This window comes from Lissotriton helveticus, chromosome 5_1 (genome assembly GCF_964261635.1).
Source record: "Lissotriton helveticus chromosome 5_1, aLisHel1.1, whole genome shotgun sequence".
NCBI classification, from domain to species: Eukaryota; Metazoa; Chordata; class Amphibia; order Caudata; family Salamandridae; genus Lissotriton; species Lissotriton helveticus.
In genome coordinates this window covers 1,225,310,782-1,225,331,203 of record NC_136065.1, presented here as the reverse complement: position 1 = coordinate 1,225,331,203, position 20,422 = coordinate 1,225,310,782, and the positions used below count along the sequence as shown (strand labels likewise).

General features: G+C 46.2%; 1 protein-coding gene across 2 annotated transcripts in view; it reads right to left on the bottom strand.

Annotated features, from left to right (window-relative positions):
- BTBD16 (BTB domain containing 16) overlaps window positions 1-20,422 on the bottom strand; it is a 957,777-nt gene that overhangs the window by 337,166 nt on the left and 600,189 nt on the right. For both annotated transcript variants that reach the window (XM_078641204.1, XM_078641205.1), the window contains exon 10: window positions 17,072-17,141. In XM_078641204.1, the coding sequence (XP_078497330.1) occupies window positions 17,072-17,141 (70 nt within the window). The remainder of the gene's footprint in view (window positions 1-17,071; window positions 17,142-20,422) is intronic.

The following is a 20,422-nucleotide window of genomic DNA, read 5'->3' as shown; positions in this document are numbered from 1 at the left end:
AGATGGTTCATGTTTCTGACATGAAGCACGAGCACAAACCCCCAAATGAGGAAGCCTCCCCCTTCCAACTGTCAGACTATTTCACATCGCAAGTCCCCTCACGAAGCCTAAGACACGCCCCCATTTCTTCACACTCTGCTCCTCTTGCTGATCTTTGTTCCTCTATCTGCCACGACCTGTTTGTTCCTCTATTTTGCCTCGTGACCAAGACTGTATAAATATTCTGCTGTTGAAAATAAAAACCCCCACTTCAAGAGAGGGACTTGAGAGATTGCTCCTGTGCCCGCTTGGTGCTGGAAGCGCTCCCCTTAACTCGAGTTATTGGTCTTCTCCTCCTTCATTTGAGCACCACGGGCTCCTCGCTTTGCATTGACAAGAAATTATGATTTATTAAGCATAGAAATTCAGAAATGAGGTAATAAGTAAATTTAATTTACCACATTATTTGGCGCCCGGAACAGGGACCTTCCCTTTCCCCCACGCGCCGGCGATATTGGACCCGGTACTGTCCCCTCCTGACCGTTGACGGACTTCAAAAGTGCACAACGCGGGGAATTCCCGCTAACTCCCTCGAGGCGAAGAGGGGGACCGACTGCGGCCCAGCATCCACACGAGGCGGTGAGGAAATAGCGGAACGTCCTGAACCAAAGCCCAACCTGCGAAGCAGACGAGTCCGAGGTTCTACAAATCCCACCTTGAAACTGCGCGCCGCGTTTTCCCAAAATCTTCAAGTGGCCTTCCAGTTATTTTTCGGTGAGTACTGCTGAAAAGTATAAAAACGAACCCACAGCTTTTGTGGGGGCGGTAAAGATATGCGTTTTGTTGGTTTCTCACCTATCTTTGGTGAGGACTACTAAAACTAGTATAAAAGACGGACTCACTACCTTGTGGGCACGGTAAAGATACCTGTTTTTTGTGGGTTTCTCACTTATTTTGTGAGGACTACTAAACTAGTATAAAAGACGGACTCACCTCTTTCGTGGGTACGGTTAAGATATTTGTTCTTTTTGTGTTTTTCTCACTTCTAAAATCTTTGAAAGTCTTGCCATCATGCCTATTTTCTTGAAAATACGTAAGATGGCAACCAAAAGGAGTATTCTTGAGAAGGAAATTCCCCTTCCTCCTCGGGATACTCCAGGACACTTCATGTATGCAAAACATGGTGTCGGTGCACTTATTTATTGTGATCTATGGGTAGAATATACTAAAGACCTAGAACTCAGATATAGATGGCCTGAAAATGGAAGTTTTGATACGGAGTGTATTATGAAATTAGAGGAACAGTTATGGAAGAAAAAGAGAGTCCGCCAGTCAGAGTGACTCAGTAGAATTATGGAGAAAAGAAGCCCATAGGAGGCAACAGAAGGAATTGCATAAAGTTGAAAAGGGTAAAAGAATGTCAAAGCAGGCCAAGAAATAACAGTTACAAGAAATAGGGAAAGAAGTAGTTAGTGAAAGGAATAAAAGGGAACAATCAGCCATTTCTACTGGTTTTTATCCTGTATTGCCATCTGCACCTGAAAACCTTAACATTGCATCAGCACAGCCTACAGCCCCACTACCAGAGGATACTTTTACTAATTTTCTCTTAGATACTCCACCACCCTATGAAGTTCCAGTCATTCAACACCCTCTGCCTCCGCCACCCCTTTCACAACATAACGCACCACCTCTTACTCCAGAAGGGGGTGCCGTAGGTCCAGACCCAGGTAAAACAATTCCCGACCGCCCTTATGACCCAACTCCGAGCAACACAGGGGAGGCGGGCCGAATAAGTAAAATACTTCATGACTCCTGGGAAGAAATAAGACATCTACCAGCAATTGACACGTTTCTTCAAGCAGCCTCGGAGTTTCTTCGTACTGGAGAGAACTCACGAGCCATTAACGCTATGACTACAAGAAGATCACACCCTGTAAAAATGCACATGTATAGGTTCCTCCTTTGCTGTTTCATAAAACACATACAAGCAGAGGAAAGAAATGTACCAGTTTCACTTTTTGACTTATTAGATTCCGCATCCGACCACACTAGTCTAGAACTTATAAATGATGCACTAGACAGGTTCACCCGTAATGTGACCCAGATTCTGCAAAACTTGCAAACAAATGAAGAGAATAAGAAACTTGAGGAGGAAATTACTGAACCTACTGAAAAAGTCCTACCCGTTCGTTCTTCCGCCCCTAATTCACGAACACCCCCGCCTACATTCCTCCAAGGTCACTCTGAACGGTCATCTCCAGATGAGTTATTTGAAAATACATCCAATGCATTAGACTACTGGTTAGACCAGGAACCTCCGCTTACACCGGAGGAGGAGGAAATAGCCAGAACTGCGACCCTATGGGTCTCTCAATATAAGATATATGACAATGATCTCATAGCCCAGCTTTTTCTAGCATTACCACGCTCACATCAAAGATTAGCAAGTCTCTACATGGTACAACATCTCATCACACTCAATGACACTCATTTCAAACATGATCCAAGACTCAAAGATTTTCTGTCTGACTGCGCTGATAACATGTTCCTCCACAATAGTTCAGTTTTTCTCAACACATTTATAGATTTTAGACAGAAATACCATAAAGTGACTGGACATCTTTATGTCCCCTTTGGCGGCGGCGGTGGAGGCTTACGGGGCCCAGATCGTGTCCTACGCCGATGATACGCAACTCCTCTTTACATGTGGCAAAGATCAGCCATTTGATGGAGAGAGTATTCGGGGCTGTTTGGGCATGGTATTCGATTGGTTCCAGCATAACAACTTGAAGGCCAACTCCAGTAAATCGGAGGTTCTATTCTTTGGATGTGTCACTGACCCTGAGTGGCGGCAATGGTGGCCGGCTGAAATGAGCCCTCCGGCACAGTCATCCTTGGTTGCCAAAAATCTCGGGGTTAAACTTGACAATAAGTTGTCATTGAGAGCCCATGTACTTGGTCTGGTTGGAACTTGCTTCGGTATTTTGAAGATGCTCCGCAAGTTTCTTCCATTGCTTTCTGCGGAGCACAGGCGGATTACCGTGAAGGCGCTTATTGGGTCTAGGCTGGACTATGCCAATGCCCTCTTTCTTGGCCTTCCTGATTACCTGGTCCAGCGTTTACAGGTGGCGCAAAATTCTGCTGCCCGCGCGATTTTTGGCCTGCATAGGCGATCGCGAGCTTCGGGGTTGTTACAGAAGCTCCATTGGCTGCCCATCCGTAAGCGGATTATGTTTAAATCCCTTACATTGATGCACAAGGCATTGTTTGGCTCCGGGGCCGGGTATTTACGGCGCAGGCTGATCTTTTACCGCCCTGCTCGTTCACTGCGTTCCGAATCTCTTTTTACTGCCGTGGTTCCTCGTGTGCGGAAGGCCCGCACTGGGGGCCGCTCCTTCGGCTTTAAGGCACCCCAGTTGTGGAATTCCCTACCACTGGCGTTACGCAGTATCCCTAATCTGTTTCAATTTAGGAAGAGCCTGAAGACGTGGCTTTTTAATGTCTAGTTGCTCTTTTGGTGGGTCTTTTTCTTTTTTTCTGTATTTTGTTTCGTGTTATGTTACTACACACTGAGCTGTTTGTGGAAAGCGCCGGGACACTCTGTCGGAGTAGCCGTGCGCTATATAAATTCATTTTAACATAACATAACATAACATATAGATCTCCCCATAATACGTGTGGATCAACTAATAGACTTCCTCAAACACGCCAGTTCCCCATGAGAGAGGTCCACCCCAGAGCTGACACAAATGGAGCGCTACAACGCGTCTTCATTTATGTACCCTTGACAAAACTTGAGTTACTTAGGATGAAAGAGATGGTTCCCTCCCACTCAAAGGATCCTGCTGGATTCTTTAAGGAATTAGGAGATGTATTAATGATGGGAACATATACTCTTTCTGATATCACAGCAATTCTGAAATTATTGTTGCCATCAGGTATATATGACAAACTAAGAGAAAAAGATTGGGAAGTAGCAGGTGAACACATTAGATGGACTGAACTTCAGAATGACGAAAATACTAGAGTAGTAGGTCAAGGTATAGGAGACAGACTAAAAGCACTTCCTGGCACTATTTTAAAGGTGCTACCACAGTTACTAACAGTAAAAAAGGAGGACTGGGATGCCATTTCCTCCTGCAAACAGAAACATGGTGAAGACATAGGAGATTATTACACTAGACTTGAAAAGTGTTTTGCGGTAAATAGCGGCCTTACGCTGACAAGTGAAGCTTACCCGCATCTGTTTGTTTCCAAATTAGTAGATAACGCCTTGCCAGCCATTAAGGACAGAGTACTAAAAGTAGAAAGTACCTGGCAAGCACATACACCTCCACAGGTGTTACAAATGCTACAATATCACCAGAATCGCATTAGGGATGAAGAAGAAAATGATAAGAAACGCATGAAAGACACAAAGATGAAAGCATTAGTAGCCCAAACTGCACCCCAGCGTCAACAGACACCAAGTAGCCAGACAAATATAAAAAGCACTTGTAATTATTGCAAAAAGATGGGACACTTCGTTAAAGATTGCCCTGTCTTAAAGCACAATTTGGCTACTGGTAAGACCCAGCCACGCTCATATCAGCCAAAACAGAATGGTTCCCTAGATTGTTCAACACCTTCAGTTCCACTGACAACACAAATGGCCCAAATGAATATTATAGACAGCGCCTACACTGAATATTACCCAGATTTCTCATGATGTTGCCCAGAGAGAGAAGATGACAAACTGCCCCTAATCCCCATTCCAGTTGATCAGACAGGTCCATTTATAGAGGTCCGACTTCTTGGGGAGGATAGGAAGTTTCTACTAGACACTGGGGCCAGTAAAACAACAATAAGCCATCAAGAGGTCCCAGAGGCTCCTCTCTCGGGTTCAAAAAGTATATCTCTGGGTTTCTCGGGACAACCTGTGACAAACGTCACGTCAAAGCCACTGCCCTTGCAGGTTGGTCCCCTCATGACAACTACAGATCTTATATTGACAAATTCATGTCCAGAAAACTTGCTTGGTATAAAAACATTGAAAGAATTAGGAGCTGTCATTGTTTGCTCACCTACAGATGTCAGACTATTTCTGCGAGATTTCAAGGGCCACTACACAAGTAGAGAATTAGATGAGCGTTTGAAAGATTTGCCACACACCCTGTGGGCCACTGATTCCACCACAGTAGGATGTATGGAAATAACACCTCACAAGGTTACACTGAAAGAGGGAGCCCAACTACCACGCATAAGGCAATACAAAGTTCCACCTCAGGCTGAACAAGCATTAATGTTAATTATTCAGGACCTAATACAGTCAGGTGTGATTAAGGAAACAACTTCTAACATTTGCAATTCCCCTGTTTTACCAGTTCATAAAAAAGTGGAACCAGGAACACTGCCTGTCTACAGACTAGTGGTGGATTTGAGAGAGCTCAATAAATGTGTCGTTCCACAACACCCTGTGGTTCCAGACATCTCCACCCTACTCACAGCCATAGATGCGGAAGCAACGCATTTTTCATTCATTGACTTGAAAAACGCATTCTTTAGCATACCTATTCACCCAGACAGTCAATACCTTTTTGGCTTCTCCTTACAAGGACGAAGTTTCCAATTCACAAGAGCTCCTCAAGGTTTCACAGAGAGTCCAAGCGTATATAGCCAAGCATTAAAAAGACAACTAGATACTGTTCAAATGCCCACGGATACAGCCATACTACAATATGTAGATGATATCCTCATTACGGCTAGATCTGACGCAGCATGTGCTGAAGCATCACTATTAGTACTAGAATTCCTAGCTGCAAATGGCCATAAATTGTCCCCTGGTAAGCTCCAATTTTGTTTACAGCAAGTGGCATACTTAGGGCACTTGCTGTCAAAGGAGGGTAGGCAGCTTACACAGGAACGCATCCAACTCATACAACAAATACCACAACCAACAACACAGAAACAAGTTCGAGCCTTTGTTGGTCTCACCTCATATTGTAGACAGTGGATCCCACAATTTCCAAACCGTTAGTGCAGCTGACAACACTCGAAGCTGGCGCTACTCCACAATTACCCTGGACAGATGAACACACGCAAGCCTTTCAGTCTCTTAAGAAAGCTATGTGTCAAGCCCCAGTGCTGGCAACACCTAATTACACCAAAGATTTTACATTATTTGTAACAGAAAACTCAGGTACAGCACTATCAGTTCTGACCCAACTTCAAGCAGACAAACATAAACCATGTGGTTATTTTTAAAGCACATTAGATCCAGTAGCACAAGCATTGCCTGCATGTCTAAAATCAGTAGCAGCTACTGCACAAGCTATTAGACAAAGCGATTCTATTGTATTGGGACATCATCTGATAGTTCAGGTCCCACACGCTGTAGAACTTCTGTTAAACAGAACACAAACACAGCATCTGACAATAGCCAGACTCACCGGATATGAGATGACACTTTTTCAGCCACACATTGAGATTAGACGCTGCAACATTTTAAACCCAGCAACACTGTTGCCACTGACCTCTCCTACTGAAGAAATTCACGATTGTATTGACATAATTGATTTAGTGACCAAACCAAGACCAGATTTACAAGATACTCCCCTTGCTAAGGCAGAAATGACACTCTTTGTTGATGGTTCATGTATGAGACTCCCCACAGGAGAATTAGCAGCAGCCTATGCCGTCACAAATGGTACAGACACTTTAGAAGCACACAAGATAGAGATACTGTCGGCACAGGCAGCAGAACTCATAGCCCTAACACGAGCATGTCACTTAGCAAAAGGAAAGTCAGTTAACATCTACACTGATTCACAATATGCCTTTGGAGTTGTACACAACTTCGGTACATTATGGAAAGAGAGAGGATTTCTCACATCACATGGGTCCAGAACACAGCATGCTACACACATCACTGCCCTCTTAGAGGCCAGTCAGTTACCAGAGAAAATCACAGTGCTAAAATGTAAAGCGCACACAAAAGGAACAGATGAAATATCAAAAGGGAATGATTCTGCAGACAGTGCAGCCAAGTTAGCAGCAAACACAGAATTACACACCGCCAATATACAATACGAGACCCCTTTTCTGACATCCAGGATGTCCAAAGTCACGCCACACCACAGGAACTGCTAGAATGGAAGGACAAATGTAGGGGTCCTTACAGATCAAGGCTGGATGACACCTGAAAGAGCAGTATGGTTTCTACCGGATGCCATGGTACAGGTTATGGTAAACACCATACATGGACCAGTGCATCTGGGAGAAAAAGCAATGTTAGACAGCATACAGAATATATGGCACAACAAACATTTGAGAGCTGCAGCCAAACAAAAAGTTAAAACTTGCATGATTTGTAATCAGTTCAACCCAGGAAAAGGCACAAAGGTGGAACAGGGAGGATTCCAACCCCCTGACCATCCATTTGAAGTTCTCCAGATGGACTATATCCAGATGGAGAGATGTAGAGGTCACAAGTATGTGCTAGTTGTAGTGTGTGCTCTGACCAGATGGACAGAAGCCTATCCCGTCCCAGATTACACTGCAACGACAACTGCTAAACAATTAGTTAGAGAGTTTTTCCCGAGGTATGGGTTGCCCCGTGTCATCTACTCAGATAATGGCCAACCTTTTTCCTCTGAACTCATGAAGCAAGTGTCTCTTCTGTTAGGGTACACTTGGAAGTTTCACTGTGTAAGACATCCTCAGGCAGCAGGTCTAGTAGAAAGGCACAACCAAACTTTGAAGACAAAATTGGCCAAGATATGCACTGACAAAGGCGTGGACTGGATGGTAGCCTACCGGTTGCCCTCTTCTACATGCGTATGATAGCCCATTCCAGAACTGGCTTATCTCCATATGAAGTGGTCTTTGGCAGACCACCAAATATATGGGGTACGCCAAGGCCTAAAAGAATAACTGATGTTGACAGTACTATGCTGACTGACTACCTGGCTTCCTTGATGTCTGCACTCCAATCTTGTCGTTCTCAGGTTGCTGCCACCCTCCCTGACAAAACCAACCCGGAAGAACACGCCATCCGACCCGGGGACTGGGTCCTCGTGAGGAACTTCGACCGGACCAGTCCCCTCCAGCCCAGGTGGAAGAAGCCAAGACTCGTACTACTAACAACACGGACAGCAGTGAAGGTCGAGGGCAGGAAGGGCTGGCTCCACGCAAGCCACTGCCGGAAACATTTTGGACAAAAAGACACTGTTGCTGATGGCCCTGCCAATCCCACTGACATTGTGACTGAACAATCTTTATTGCCTTTGGAACTAACCCCACAACAGGATTACAAATCAAAGTTAAGGTCTGCCATTCGGACTCTGGCTAATTAAGTCCATTGGGCGTCGGTCCAGTGGTGAAGCGGTTGGAGCATGGGAATGGATTTTAACACCTTGACTATGTGGGAGAAAAAAAAATTAACTCTAGAAAAAGACATAATGGTCCTATTATATGTTTGACAGTATTATTTTTCCTCATGGCAGATATGACGTGTCTTGGTTGGATTCTCCACACTGTTTTTCCTCCAACACAACACACCTCTCATACACCCAACAGCACTCAGGAACACACCTATCACGACCTACCCCCTCATGAACAAGCCCATAGACTAGCCTTGCGAAACAATACCTTCATATAGATGCTACACCACACTCAGCAGGCCAGTAATAGCACCAATTGTTGGATATGTGGCCGCATCCCACCTCATCAGAAAAAGGGTGGGATGCCTCTTTTTCCTTTCCCATTCTCTTATAATGGAACTTATGAAGCCTGGTTCGCCCTAATAACAGCTGACGATACTACCCCCACCTCCTGCCCTGACGGAAATAATTCATGCAAGAACGGGTGGCCTTGGGGGGATTTAAACAAGGTACTCAATACTGCCTGTTACCCTAATAAGGAGGGAGATCCTCAGGCGACCGGTACAGTCCTAGAAAGTGAAGAATACAAGCAAGGGAACATGACCATGTCCTACAAGATGTTAAATACCAAACCTAAAAAGAATGCTGGTCCCCCTTCCATCTCGGTCTCACCAGTAAAAGGACACCTGTGCATCCAGAAAAATGGCTCTGTTCCATTAGGACACAGTGACTGTCATACCACTATAAGTTTTGAAGACAGAGGAAAGTCCTCATTTCTAGCATCTCGCCATACTTATTTCATCTGTGGCCAAACGGCCTATGTGCAGCTGCCCTTGAACTGGGGGGGAACTTGCTATATAGCATTCCTGTTACCCCCTGTCTTTGTGGCCCCATCCACTTACCACTGAGACCTCCTAGTGCCCCATGTCAGACATAAAAGAACGATCGATACCTCCTTGGTTGACCAAACGGAAACCTCATGGGAACAGTATACAGATTTTAACAAAGGGTTCTTCTTCTTTGTTGGCCCTGTACAGAACAGCAAGCTTATACGCAGGTTGACAAGGACCTTAGAGGCTGGTGTAAACCAGACGGCGTCTGCCCTGGGGAGCTTAACCCAGGAGCAGACTGCCATACGATTGGTTACTCTCCAAAATCGCCTTGTCCTTGACATCATCTTGGCTGACAGAGGCGGAGCCTGTAAAATTATAGGCTCTAGCTGCTGTATATTTATTCCTGATAATTCCCCATCTGTATACACGGCCATAACAAAATTACACAAGATAGCCGTAAGTTTACATCAACAACCTGGCACTTGGACGTGGTCTGACTGGTTCTGGAAGATAATATCGTCCTGGGGATGGCAACTGCTGTCAGCAGCAGGTACAATATTCCTGATAATAACTGGATGCTGCCTTTGCATCCAATGTGGTCCTGCCCTGTGCGGTCTATGCGCTGCAAAATGCATTCCTAAACACTTGTCCAGCAGAGAGAAAGGGAAAGAATCATGTTACAAGAATGTATAAATGATCGCATGCAAATTGAGATATAATGTAGGTACACTCTGGGGCAAGGAGGGAATGTGGAAATAAAATCTATAATTATGCCCCTTCGCTGCCCTCTGCGCGATCTAATTATGCCCCTTTGCGCGATCCCCATTGCGCGATTAATAATTGCCCACATTAAAAGCCGGCACCATTTTGTTTTTAATTCACCCTTTGGTGTCCCAAGACCCCGAGCACGAGCACGACACCCCTGCACCTGGCCTTCCTCATTTTCACCATCTGTCTCTGTGGTTTCTGCCAAGTCCGGGAAACCAGTACATGAGTTCCTGCTCCCCCGCAGAGATGGTTCATGTTTCTGACATGAAGCACGAGCACAAACCCCCAAATGAGGAAGCCTCCCCCTTCCAACTGTCAGACTATTTCACATCGCAAGTCCCCTCACGAAGCCTAAGACACGCCCCCATTTCTTCACACTCTGCTCCTCTTGCTGATCTTTGTTCCTCTATCTGCCACGACCTGTTTGTTCCTCTATTTTGCCTCGTGACCAAGACTGTATAAATATTCTGCTGTTGAAAATAAAAACCCCCACTTCAAGAGAGGAACTTGAGAGATTGCTCCTGTGCCCGCTTGGTGCTGGAAGCGCTCCCCTTAACTCGAGTTATTGGTCTTCTCCTCCTTCATTTGAGCACCACGGACTCCTCGCTTTGCATTGACAAGAAATTATGATTTATTAAGCATAGAAATTCAGAAATGAGGTAATAAGTAAATTTAATTTACCACATTATAACCAGGGCAACAGGTGTGGGTTTGGAGCCTGTATCGCCAAGGGCCCTCCATGACAAATTGCGGGACCCTTACCCTATCCTCGAGAGAAAACATGAGATCACCTACTTGGTAGAACTGGGCACTAGCCGGCACCCCAAGGATGATCTATGTGGACCGCCTGAAACTTTACTGTAAAAGGACTGATGTGTCCATTTTGTTGGTCACAGATGAGGATCAGAAGAAAGAGGGCAAACCTCTCCCTGACCTCCTTTGTTACTGCCTCCAAGATGGGTCAGTGGACGGAGTTCTCTATTCAGAAACCCTCACTGCCCAACAGCAGGCTGACTGCAGGCATATCCTGCAACAGTATGCTCAGCTCTCTACCCTAACCCCTGGTCAGACCCACTCCACTGGTGTACCCATAATATGGACACCGGAGACATCTTGCCTGTCAAAACAAAAAGCTATTCACAGTCTGACCAAGTCAAGGAAAGCATCAAAGCTGATGTTAGCAAAATGCTGGAGTTAGGGAGAACTGAACCCTCTGAAAGTCCCTGGGCCAGACCAGTGATCTTAGTCCCCAAACCTCACCCCCTGGGTGGAAAAATAGGGATGGGGTTCTGTGTGGACTATAGGGAACTCAATGCTGTCACTAAGACAGATGCTCATCCCGTACCCAGAGCTGATTAATTGATAGATAAACTAGGGGCAGTCAAATTTCTCAGCACATTTGACTTGACTGCAAGGTACTGGCAGATTGGCATGGCACAAGGAGCCAAAGAATAACAGCATTCTCCACACCTGATGGGCATTGTCAGTTCACTGTTATGCCCTTTGGTCTAAAGAATGCCCCTGCTAACTTCCAAAGGTTGGTGAACCAAGTCCTTGCTGGGTTGGAGAACTTTAGTCCAGCATTTCTTGATGATATTGCTGTCTTTAGCTACTCGTGGAAGGATCACCTGATCCACCTGGCAAAGGTTTTACTGGCTCTGCAAACTGCAGGGCTGACTATCAAGGCATCCAAATGCCAGGTAGGGCAGGGCACACATTTTTACTTGGGTCACCCTGTGGGTGGAGGCCCGGTACATCCCTTGCAACCGAAGATATGGACCATTATGAGACCTTATCTGTTTGGGACTCATTTCCTAATCCAAACTGGCCACAGACCTCTCAGATGCTAATGCAAATGAAATGGGAAAATACCAAACTCCCTACAGGGAATGGACTTTTCAGTGGAACACAGACCTAGAACTGCTTTTGCCAATGCAGATGGACTTTTGAGGTTCTTCCACTTAGGTGATGAAGACTCTCTTGGGAAAGGTTAGTCTCATCCCCTTTGGTTTGGGGGGAGGGTTGTGTATGAAAGTCCCCTTTTTGCATGGTTACCCTCTAACCTTTTGACAGATACCCAATGCCAACTTGACTGAGTGTGTGCTGGAATCCTGCTAACCAGGCCCCAACACCTGTGTTCCTTCCCAAAACTGTACATTTGTACACACAATTGGCACATCCCTGGCCACAGGTAAGCCCCTTGTAAAAGATGCCAAAGGTACCAAGGGCACTGTGACCAGGGAAGGCCTCTAAGGGCTACAGCACATATTGTGCCACCCTTAGAGACCCTGCACCTGAATACCCACACACTGCTATTGCAGACTGTGTTTTGGTGCAGAGAAAAGTGAAGAGTAGGCATGGCCCACATCCCTGGATGCCATGCCTGCAACCTGCTGCCTGTGGCCTAGGTACATCAAACCTCTAGCAGTGTTTACTAGACCACAGGTGAGGGTACAGCTGCATGAGCACTGTACTCCTGCAGTATCTAAGTTCATTCTTAGACATTGTAAGTGCAGGAAAGCCATAAGGAGTATATGTTCTGGGAGTTGGCCATTACGAACTCCACAGCTACATAATGGTCTTTACTGAAACCTGGGAAGTTTGGTAGCAAACTTCTCAGCAAATTGAACCAACACTGATGCCAGTGTGGGATTAAATGTAGCATGCACTCAGAGGGCACCTTAGAGATGCCCCCTGAAAATGACTAGCCCTGGTGTGGTTCCTCAATGGCTACCTGCCATTTTCCACCACCAGACAGGTTACTAGACCCCTGGGTAGAGGGCATCCACTCTCTGGGTCCAGAAACAAAGCCCATCCTGGGCAGAGGTGTCATGCCTCCTCCCATAGGATGGACTGGGTCCATGAAGGGGACGCTTCAAAGGCATGCCACCTTTGTTAGCTGACCCTGTCTTTTGCTGACCTCAGCAACCAACTCCCATCACTTTTGATCCACTCTTTATGTGGGAGAATCAACAGGAAAACCAAGTTAGGGAGAGAGTTGTGCCCACCTTTGCAAACCTCACCCCTCGGGTGCGGAAGGCTGGGTGAAGCACACATCTCAGTCCCCTCCATCTTGAAGATGAAGGTACACAGCCAACCAGAGAGAGGCTCATGCTCCCATCCCACTAGAGAGTGGCATTATAGGGAGTGTACTCACCCCAAGCAAAGGACCTAATGATTCCAACCTGCACACGCCTGTAACACCCTTAAATTTAGTATTTAGGTGAGACACTGAACTTTGTCTCCTCAGACTGAAGAAGAAGAAAGAAGGACCGAAGAGCTGTGCTGAAAGAGGAATAAGAGGATGACAACTGCTTTGGCTCCAGCCCTACTGGCCAGTCCCAACTTCGACCTGCACCCAGCAAAACTCCAGTGTGTCCAACAGCCAGCTACTTTAATACCCTTTTACTGGCGGTCCCGAGATATAGGATGGCCACCAGAGGAGGCAGATCATTTTCCATTTTAGTCTGCACGGAACAGAACCATCACCCCGTCTCCCTAAGGACGGAAGGGAATGATTTCAGATTCTGAAATCAACTCAAGACCTGGCTTATCTCCCAGGAAGATAATTAGTCAGACCCTCTTTTCATGCACCTCACTCTGCACATCAGAGGCACTCAATATCCGCAGCACCAGGATGCCCCTTGGGGCAACAGGGTGCTTTAAAAATACAGAAAATATCAAATAGACGGCAAACTTGACATGACCCTCCAAGTCAATGTCATTACAGCCAAATCCCTCCTTACCCTGAAAATGCTGAGTAAAATCTTCTAATGGCTACCGACCAGCCCCTGCAAAACAGTCCTACATGCCCTTCTCACAATCAAATTTGACTAAGTAAACACTCTCTATGCCAGGTTCAGTAAAAAAAACTCACCAGACGACTGCAAACATTCAATTATTGGCAGCGAGAGGCATGCAAGAGTGTCTCTCTCGCCCTCTCTCCTCTCTCTCTCCCTTTCTCTCTCTCCCCCCTCTCCTCTCCTCTCCGCTCCCCACCCCTCCACTGGCTCCCAATAAACAAAAGGGCTCAGTTCAGATTTCATACACACACCTTCAAACACTACACAACAATGGTTCCAGTCTAATTCCATAGCAGCATCCTTCACAAATCATCCAGGTACCTATGCTCTTCCAAACTCCCACATGCCCACATCAGGCCTTTTCCTAAATCTCTCCCAAGGCCTGGAACTACCTGCCGCTACACATCAGAGTCTCCTCAATTCTTGAGTTCAGGAAATAGCTGAATACCTGGCTCTTTGAATAGTTCTTCCTTATCACCCTAGGAAAGACTCCACACCTGCTCAGCGTCCAATTACAGAGGGCAAAACGCTTAGAACTAGAGCTTAGGACTAGAGAAGTTCAGCAAAGGAAGTTCACAGATTCCCCTCAGGCACACCAAATATCAAGGAATTCTATCTTTTAGTCAGATTAGCTGTGGAAATAAAATGTTCAGTACAAGACAGTGAATCAGAAAGCTTCAAAAACAAGCAAACAGGTCTCTGCCTATACTTCCAGGTTCTGCAAGAACACCCTACTATCAGCAGGACCACCTAAACCCTACTCATATTTATGAAAAAGCTCTAGATACAGGTTTTTAAAGAACACTACAACACAAAGCCAACAACAGTCTACTTCTGCTCTAAAGCTTCCAGTCACTCATTAACTGTATCTTTGCCTTTGACAGTCTAGGTTCTCAATCAATCAATCAATCAACCAGGGGTTTATATAGAGCGCTACTCACCCGTGAGGGTCTCAAGGCGCTGGGGGGAGGGGCATCTCCGGGTCAGTCGAAGAGCCAGGTCTTAAGGTCCTTCCTGGATGTGTGTGGGGGAGCGTCTGATGTTCACAGGGAGCGCGTTCCAGGTATTTGCTGCGATGTAGGAGAAAGCTCTCCCGCTGGTTATCTTTCTGCCGGAGGGTACTCCGCAGCTGATTTCTGTGGGTTTGGTGAGGAAGGGCGGGAGTCGGATCCTCTGAGTCCTGTCGGACTCCCTGTATTCCCGCGTCGTGAAGTCTGGCAGCGGGTGTGCGATGTGAGATGGTGTTGAAAGCTGCGGAGAGGTCTAGAAGGATGATGGGGCACGGTGTCTTCCTGATCCAGTAGCATGCGGATGTCGTCGGTGGCTGCAAGGAGGGCGGTCTCGGTGCTGTGGTTGCTCTGGAATCCAGACTGAGAGGCGTCCAAAATGGAGTTCTCTTCAATGAAGGCGGTCAGCTGGGTGTTTACGATTCTCTCGATGACTTTGGCTGCAAAGGGGAGGAAAGAGATGGGCCGGTAGTTTTTCAGGTCCGTAGGGTCGACCGTTGGTTTCTTGAGGAGGGGTTTTACCTCTGCCCATTTCCAGTCGTCTAGGCAGATGCCTGACCTGAGGGAGGCGTTGATGGTTCTTCTTATTTCGGGTGTGATGGCGGCGGCGGCTCTGTGGAATATGTGCGGTGGGCAGGCGTCCGTTGGGGCTCACTATACAAATACCACATGCATTTATAGAGTGGGCCATAACTACCAATAAAGGTTTGTGCCAAGGCTTTTTCCCTTTGGTGCTGTTGGCGAAGTCCAAAGGTGCGAGTTTAAAGTAACAATGCATGTAAACAGAAATTATGTTTCTATGTGATTGCATAGTAAAAGCCAGACCTACTGGCTTTGTACATGTTCTGTAGTGATGGTTGTATTGGTGTAGCTATAATGCTGGTGGCACTGGTGGCGGTATTGACATTTTATTGGTGGTAGTGGTATTGGTGGAGGTGGTGGTACTGGAACTGATGATAGTATCTGTGGTTGTGGTGGCAAAACTAGATTTGGAGGTGCTATTGTATTGATGGTGATAATTCTGATACTGGTGGTAGCGGTGTTGGTGTTGACTGACAGAAATGGGCCTGGATGCAGTGCTTTGGTTATACTGTTTATTAACAGAGGCTGCTCCCAGCCTGGTGCTCACCATGGCCAGCTACACAGGTTCAGAGTTAATGAGAAGGGGCTACTGACATCAATCATATTTGTTTGCTAGTGTCGAATCGGCCCCTAGAGTGACCCGAGGCCACAATTCGCAACATACCTTACTTTTTCATTATGTGTTTTGCAGGTTCTCCTCTAAGGTTGAGTTTGACCTGCTCCTCAAGTGGCGATACTCAGTGTTTATGAATATTATTGAAATTCCCCTAATGAAGTAACACAGCACGTGTGGCAGTACACTCATGAAATTTCTACTGACTCATTAGCTGAGTTTATATGTACATTGCTGTTTCATGCGCACTTGTTTCCGTGTTTTCATACACAATGTACTGCTCATGCTATACACTGCTGTTTTTTGTCGTCCCGATGGATCAATTGGAACTGTTGTTCACAAAGAAAAACCTAATAAATATATATACAGTGTGAACAAGGGCAAGTTGGCCCGAAACGCGTAGCTGTTTCTCTGTGAAAAATAAATTTAACATCTTGCTGTACCTGGCTGGTCCGTCTCCTTCGTTGCTGGCATGCTGATGTGGCTGCGCAAAAGCGATACTGCAAGGAGCTGATTTTCATATATATATATATATATATATATATATACATATATATATATATATATATATATATATAATTTTTTTATTTTTTTTAAACAATATTTGTATTGGGATTTTTTACAGACATTTAATACATTACAGATATGCGCGACTTGTCTGTACAGGGTGTGGGCATACATTGGCTTGGTATCCCTGCTATCAACAGTGTATGACATATAACATACTACGTATAACATGTCTCCTATGATGTTGAGCGCTAGGGGGGGTGCCTGCTAGGTGTGGCTGCTAACGAAGAAACACAGCACTACAGGTTCAGGGACTTTTGTCCACTAAAGAAAATGAAACAGGCGAACTCTTCTCATTCTAATATCTCCTGAATTGGTTTCCTTTTTTGGAATTAATTATTGAAACAAACAGAAATCTTAAATGAAATAATCTATAAAAGTGTTGCTTGATGCGACGTTCTGGAGGGAAATGATTCCACAATTATCATCAACCTGATGTGTATTTCTTTCTGGAGAATTTCGTGTTTTGAAACCTACACAAAGCACAGGTACAGAACAGTTGCTCTTTTGGAGCCCACTAATTTCATTCTCACGATCAGCTAAATTTGGAGCTCACCTTATGGCCAGCATAGTAGAACTTGCCAACGTTTGCTGATGATACAGAATTTTTCATCGTGATAACACATCTGAAATTAAAAACATGACAGCAGTCTTAGAATATCCACCAAAGGCCGGGGAAGAGACATGTCCATCACAGGATGAAGAGATCACCTCATAGCTAGTACAGAAGCCATAGCACGATGGTAGATGTAGGGAAAAGCACAGAGAAGGGATAGGATTACAGTTCAAGCAGATGATAAAGATATTCAGGCACAAGAGAGAGCATCCCACCGAGTACAGAAAACAACGCACTAAGAAGAGAGCAACACATGTAAGGAGAGCATCATAGGTTAGGGACAAACAGAAATACTAGCCGAAGGAGCATAGGGAGCTGTGAGATAAAGTGAGGATCAGAACAAAAGCAGGATCATTGGAGGCTACACATTAAGAATCACAGCCAGATAGAGCTAAAATGGCCCACCAACTTTCAGAGACTAAGGGGGTTATTTAGAGTTTTGCAGATGCGGGCAATTACTGAAAACATGTGGCCTCATTTATGAAAAGTAACACATCGCAGCGTGAAAACAGCGATGCATCACTTTTCACTGCGCTCTCCCTGCGACACTAATGATGCGTCATATTTACAGTATGACGCATCATCTCGCAAGGAGTTACAGATACGTCCGTATTTCTGACGTATCTGTATACGCAAAAGTGCCGCATTGCTGGAGTGTATCACAAAAGTGACACAACTCCAGCAATGTGTACTTTCACATGTTCCATGTTGTTAGTGCCTGCGTCAGTCTTATGCCTGCCATGAGGCAGGTGTAAGATTTTGATGCATTAGCGTCCAAGAAATGGCGCAGTGAAATCTTATAGATTTCATTGCGTCACTTCTATGACTCTTTCTTGCGACAAAACGCCCCCCCTTGCATACATTATACCTAGCGCAGGTATAATGTGGCGCAGGGGTTTACAAAGTGACGCATCTACCTAGATGCGTCACTTTGTAAATATGGTGCAACAAGGCACATTTTTTACTCCACTGGTGCGTCACAAAAAGTGACGCCCCAGTGGCATAAAAGTGACGCAAGGGCTCATAAATGAGCCCCATGGTACATTACCCTGGCGACCATATTTGGAGGGTATACATAGCTATATACTCCCAAAAGGGAGAATATGACAGCTGACTATTTTGGGTGGTTGTTTCGCATTGGCCAAACTCTAAATAACTCCTAAATCCCGTTTGTGTGCGAAAGAGGGAAGCAGTGGGCATGCAAATTGAGGCACATGATCAGGTTGTTATCCCATGTGGTAACAAAGCAGTATTTCTTCCAACCAACATGGAATACGTAAGAAAGATACCAAAACAAACGGATTAGCATACATACAACTGGAGTTATACATTTTCAAAGCAATAGAAAATCAGTGGAAAATAATACAGTGAAAATGTAAGCTTGAGTTCAATGGGAGAAACCACCAGTGACAATCGGTCACTTGCAGGTCGAGTTGTGTGGCATCCTTGCAGGGTAAAGGTGATGCGGGTCATAGATCAAACCACAACAGTCAATTCCATTTTACCTCAGTGGCGGCTCCTCTACTAAGGCAGAGAAGCATCGCCCCACTGCTCAAAAGAAAAAAGAAAAAGATAACATATTGTTATTATAATTTTATTTTCCCTACGGCAGTCAGTGGCGGGCGGGGCTGGCCAGAGCAGGGGAGGAGTGCTGTGCACTTTCTAAGTGTGCATGAACTGTTTGGCTAGCCCTCTTAGGCTGACCAAACAATTCAGGCACACTTTGCACGTTCCTACCAGGCTGCATTACACAGCCTGGTCAGGAACATGCGCAGGCTGCCTGTTGAAGTCTGAGCGCCAATCCATAGCGCTCAGACCAATCACAACGCTGCATTGCAGCGTTGGGATTAGCTCAGGAGAGCCTGTCTGCCTGGCTGCTTCCTGTTGCCGGCCGGGACAGGAAGATGAAGGAAACCGGGACGGAGGATGGAGGAGAGGCGGTGGCCAGCTGTCAGGGGTAAGTTCCTTTTTCATTTAATTCCTCTTCCTCACACCCCGCCCCAGCACCCCCATCCAGTAGCAGCCGCTGCTGTTTTACCTGGCCCATGAAGCCTGGGTGCAGATTTGTCCTGGCTGTCCCTGATGTTGGACGGGAGAAGCAGGAGAGATGCTTTTACCACTGAAACGGTAGTGCGAGGGAAAAAGATGCAAAAAGACAGAGTGGTTGCTGACATCGTGGATGGTGTTCTCTCTTAATGCAGCATCAAGTAAAGGGGTCGGTTGCCGAACCAGCGACCAACAAGCCTGGCCAGTGGTAAGCAGAGCATAAAGTTGCTTCGATGTCCAATGGTCCAGGGGAATGCGATAGCTGCCTTTAACTTTGCGGAAGGCTACACTATAGTTCCCACAATGCACTAAACCATCTGGATTTGGGTTATTCCTCAGAGGGCCAGTGATTCTTCGGATCTGGAGGGCTGTTTTACCTTTAGTTTGCAGGTTACTAGTATCACTAGTCCAGGGGAGTTTGAGTGTGCTTCAGGCTTCTACAGCGGTCCCTCTTTCTGGGTGGACCAAAAATTAAATTTATCAGGCAGTTCCAAGAATGTTGCAACAGGTGCAGGGTATCCCTCTTTTGTTTTATGCTAGTCTTGGTGAGGCTGGTGCGGGTCCCTTCTTCTGTCCTCTTTGATGCCGGTTGTTCAGTACTAAGGATCTGGTGTCAGGGGGTCTCTTAGGGGCTCATTACATTGGCGGAACGATTGCAGCCGCCAGGCCGGCAGTGGCGATCGTTCCGTCATCACATTAGGATTTACCTCCCGCCATATTAGGATGGGTATCATGGTGGACGCAAAGTCTGTCCGCCGCTTTTCCGCTGGTGGCATTGCGCTGCTTGCCTGGCGGGTGGAGCAGGGCCACTAATATGGTGGACGTGCCTAGCAGGCACCGTCCGCCATATTAGGATGTGTGTGGCCAGGCGACTTTCCATGGTGGCGTTGCCACCATGGAAAGGCTGGCAGGGATTTAGTTTGGGGGCCCGATGCAGGCCCCCTTGTTGGGGGAGGTGTCGCTGCACTGGGGGTACCCATGGTACCCCCCTACATTTCCATGCACAAGGCGGCAGACACCGAGTGGTGCCTGCCACATTGTGCAGCACCGTCCGCAATGTTAAAACGCTGGATGCTCCTGCACATGTGCCTGTGGCTGGGGGAGGGCTGTTTCCTCCAAAGGGAGTCAGCCCTGATGCAGATCAGAGGCGGTGCAGCCTTTGAAGCTTACCACCTTGATGTGCCACTTCACAAGCCTTCTTGGTAGAGGGAAGGTGTTACCTCCTTCCAGCCAAAGCCTCTCCTT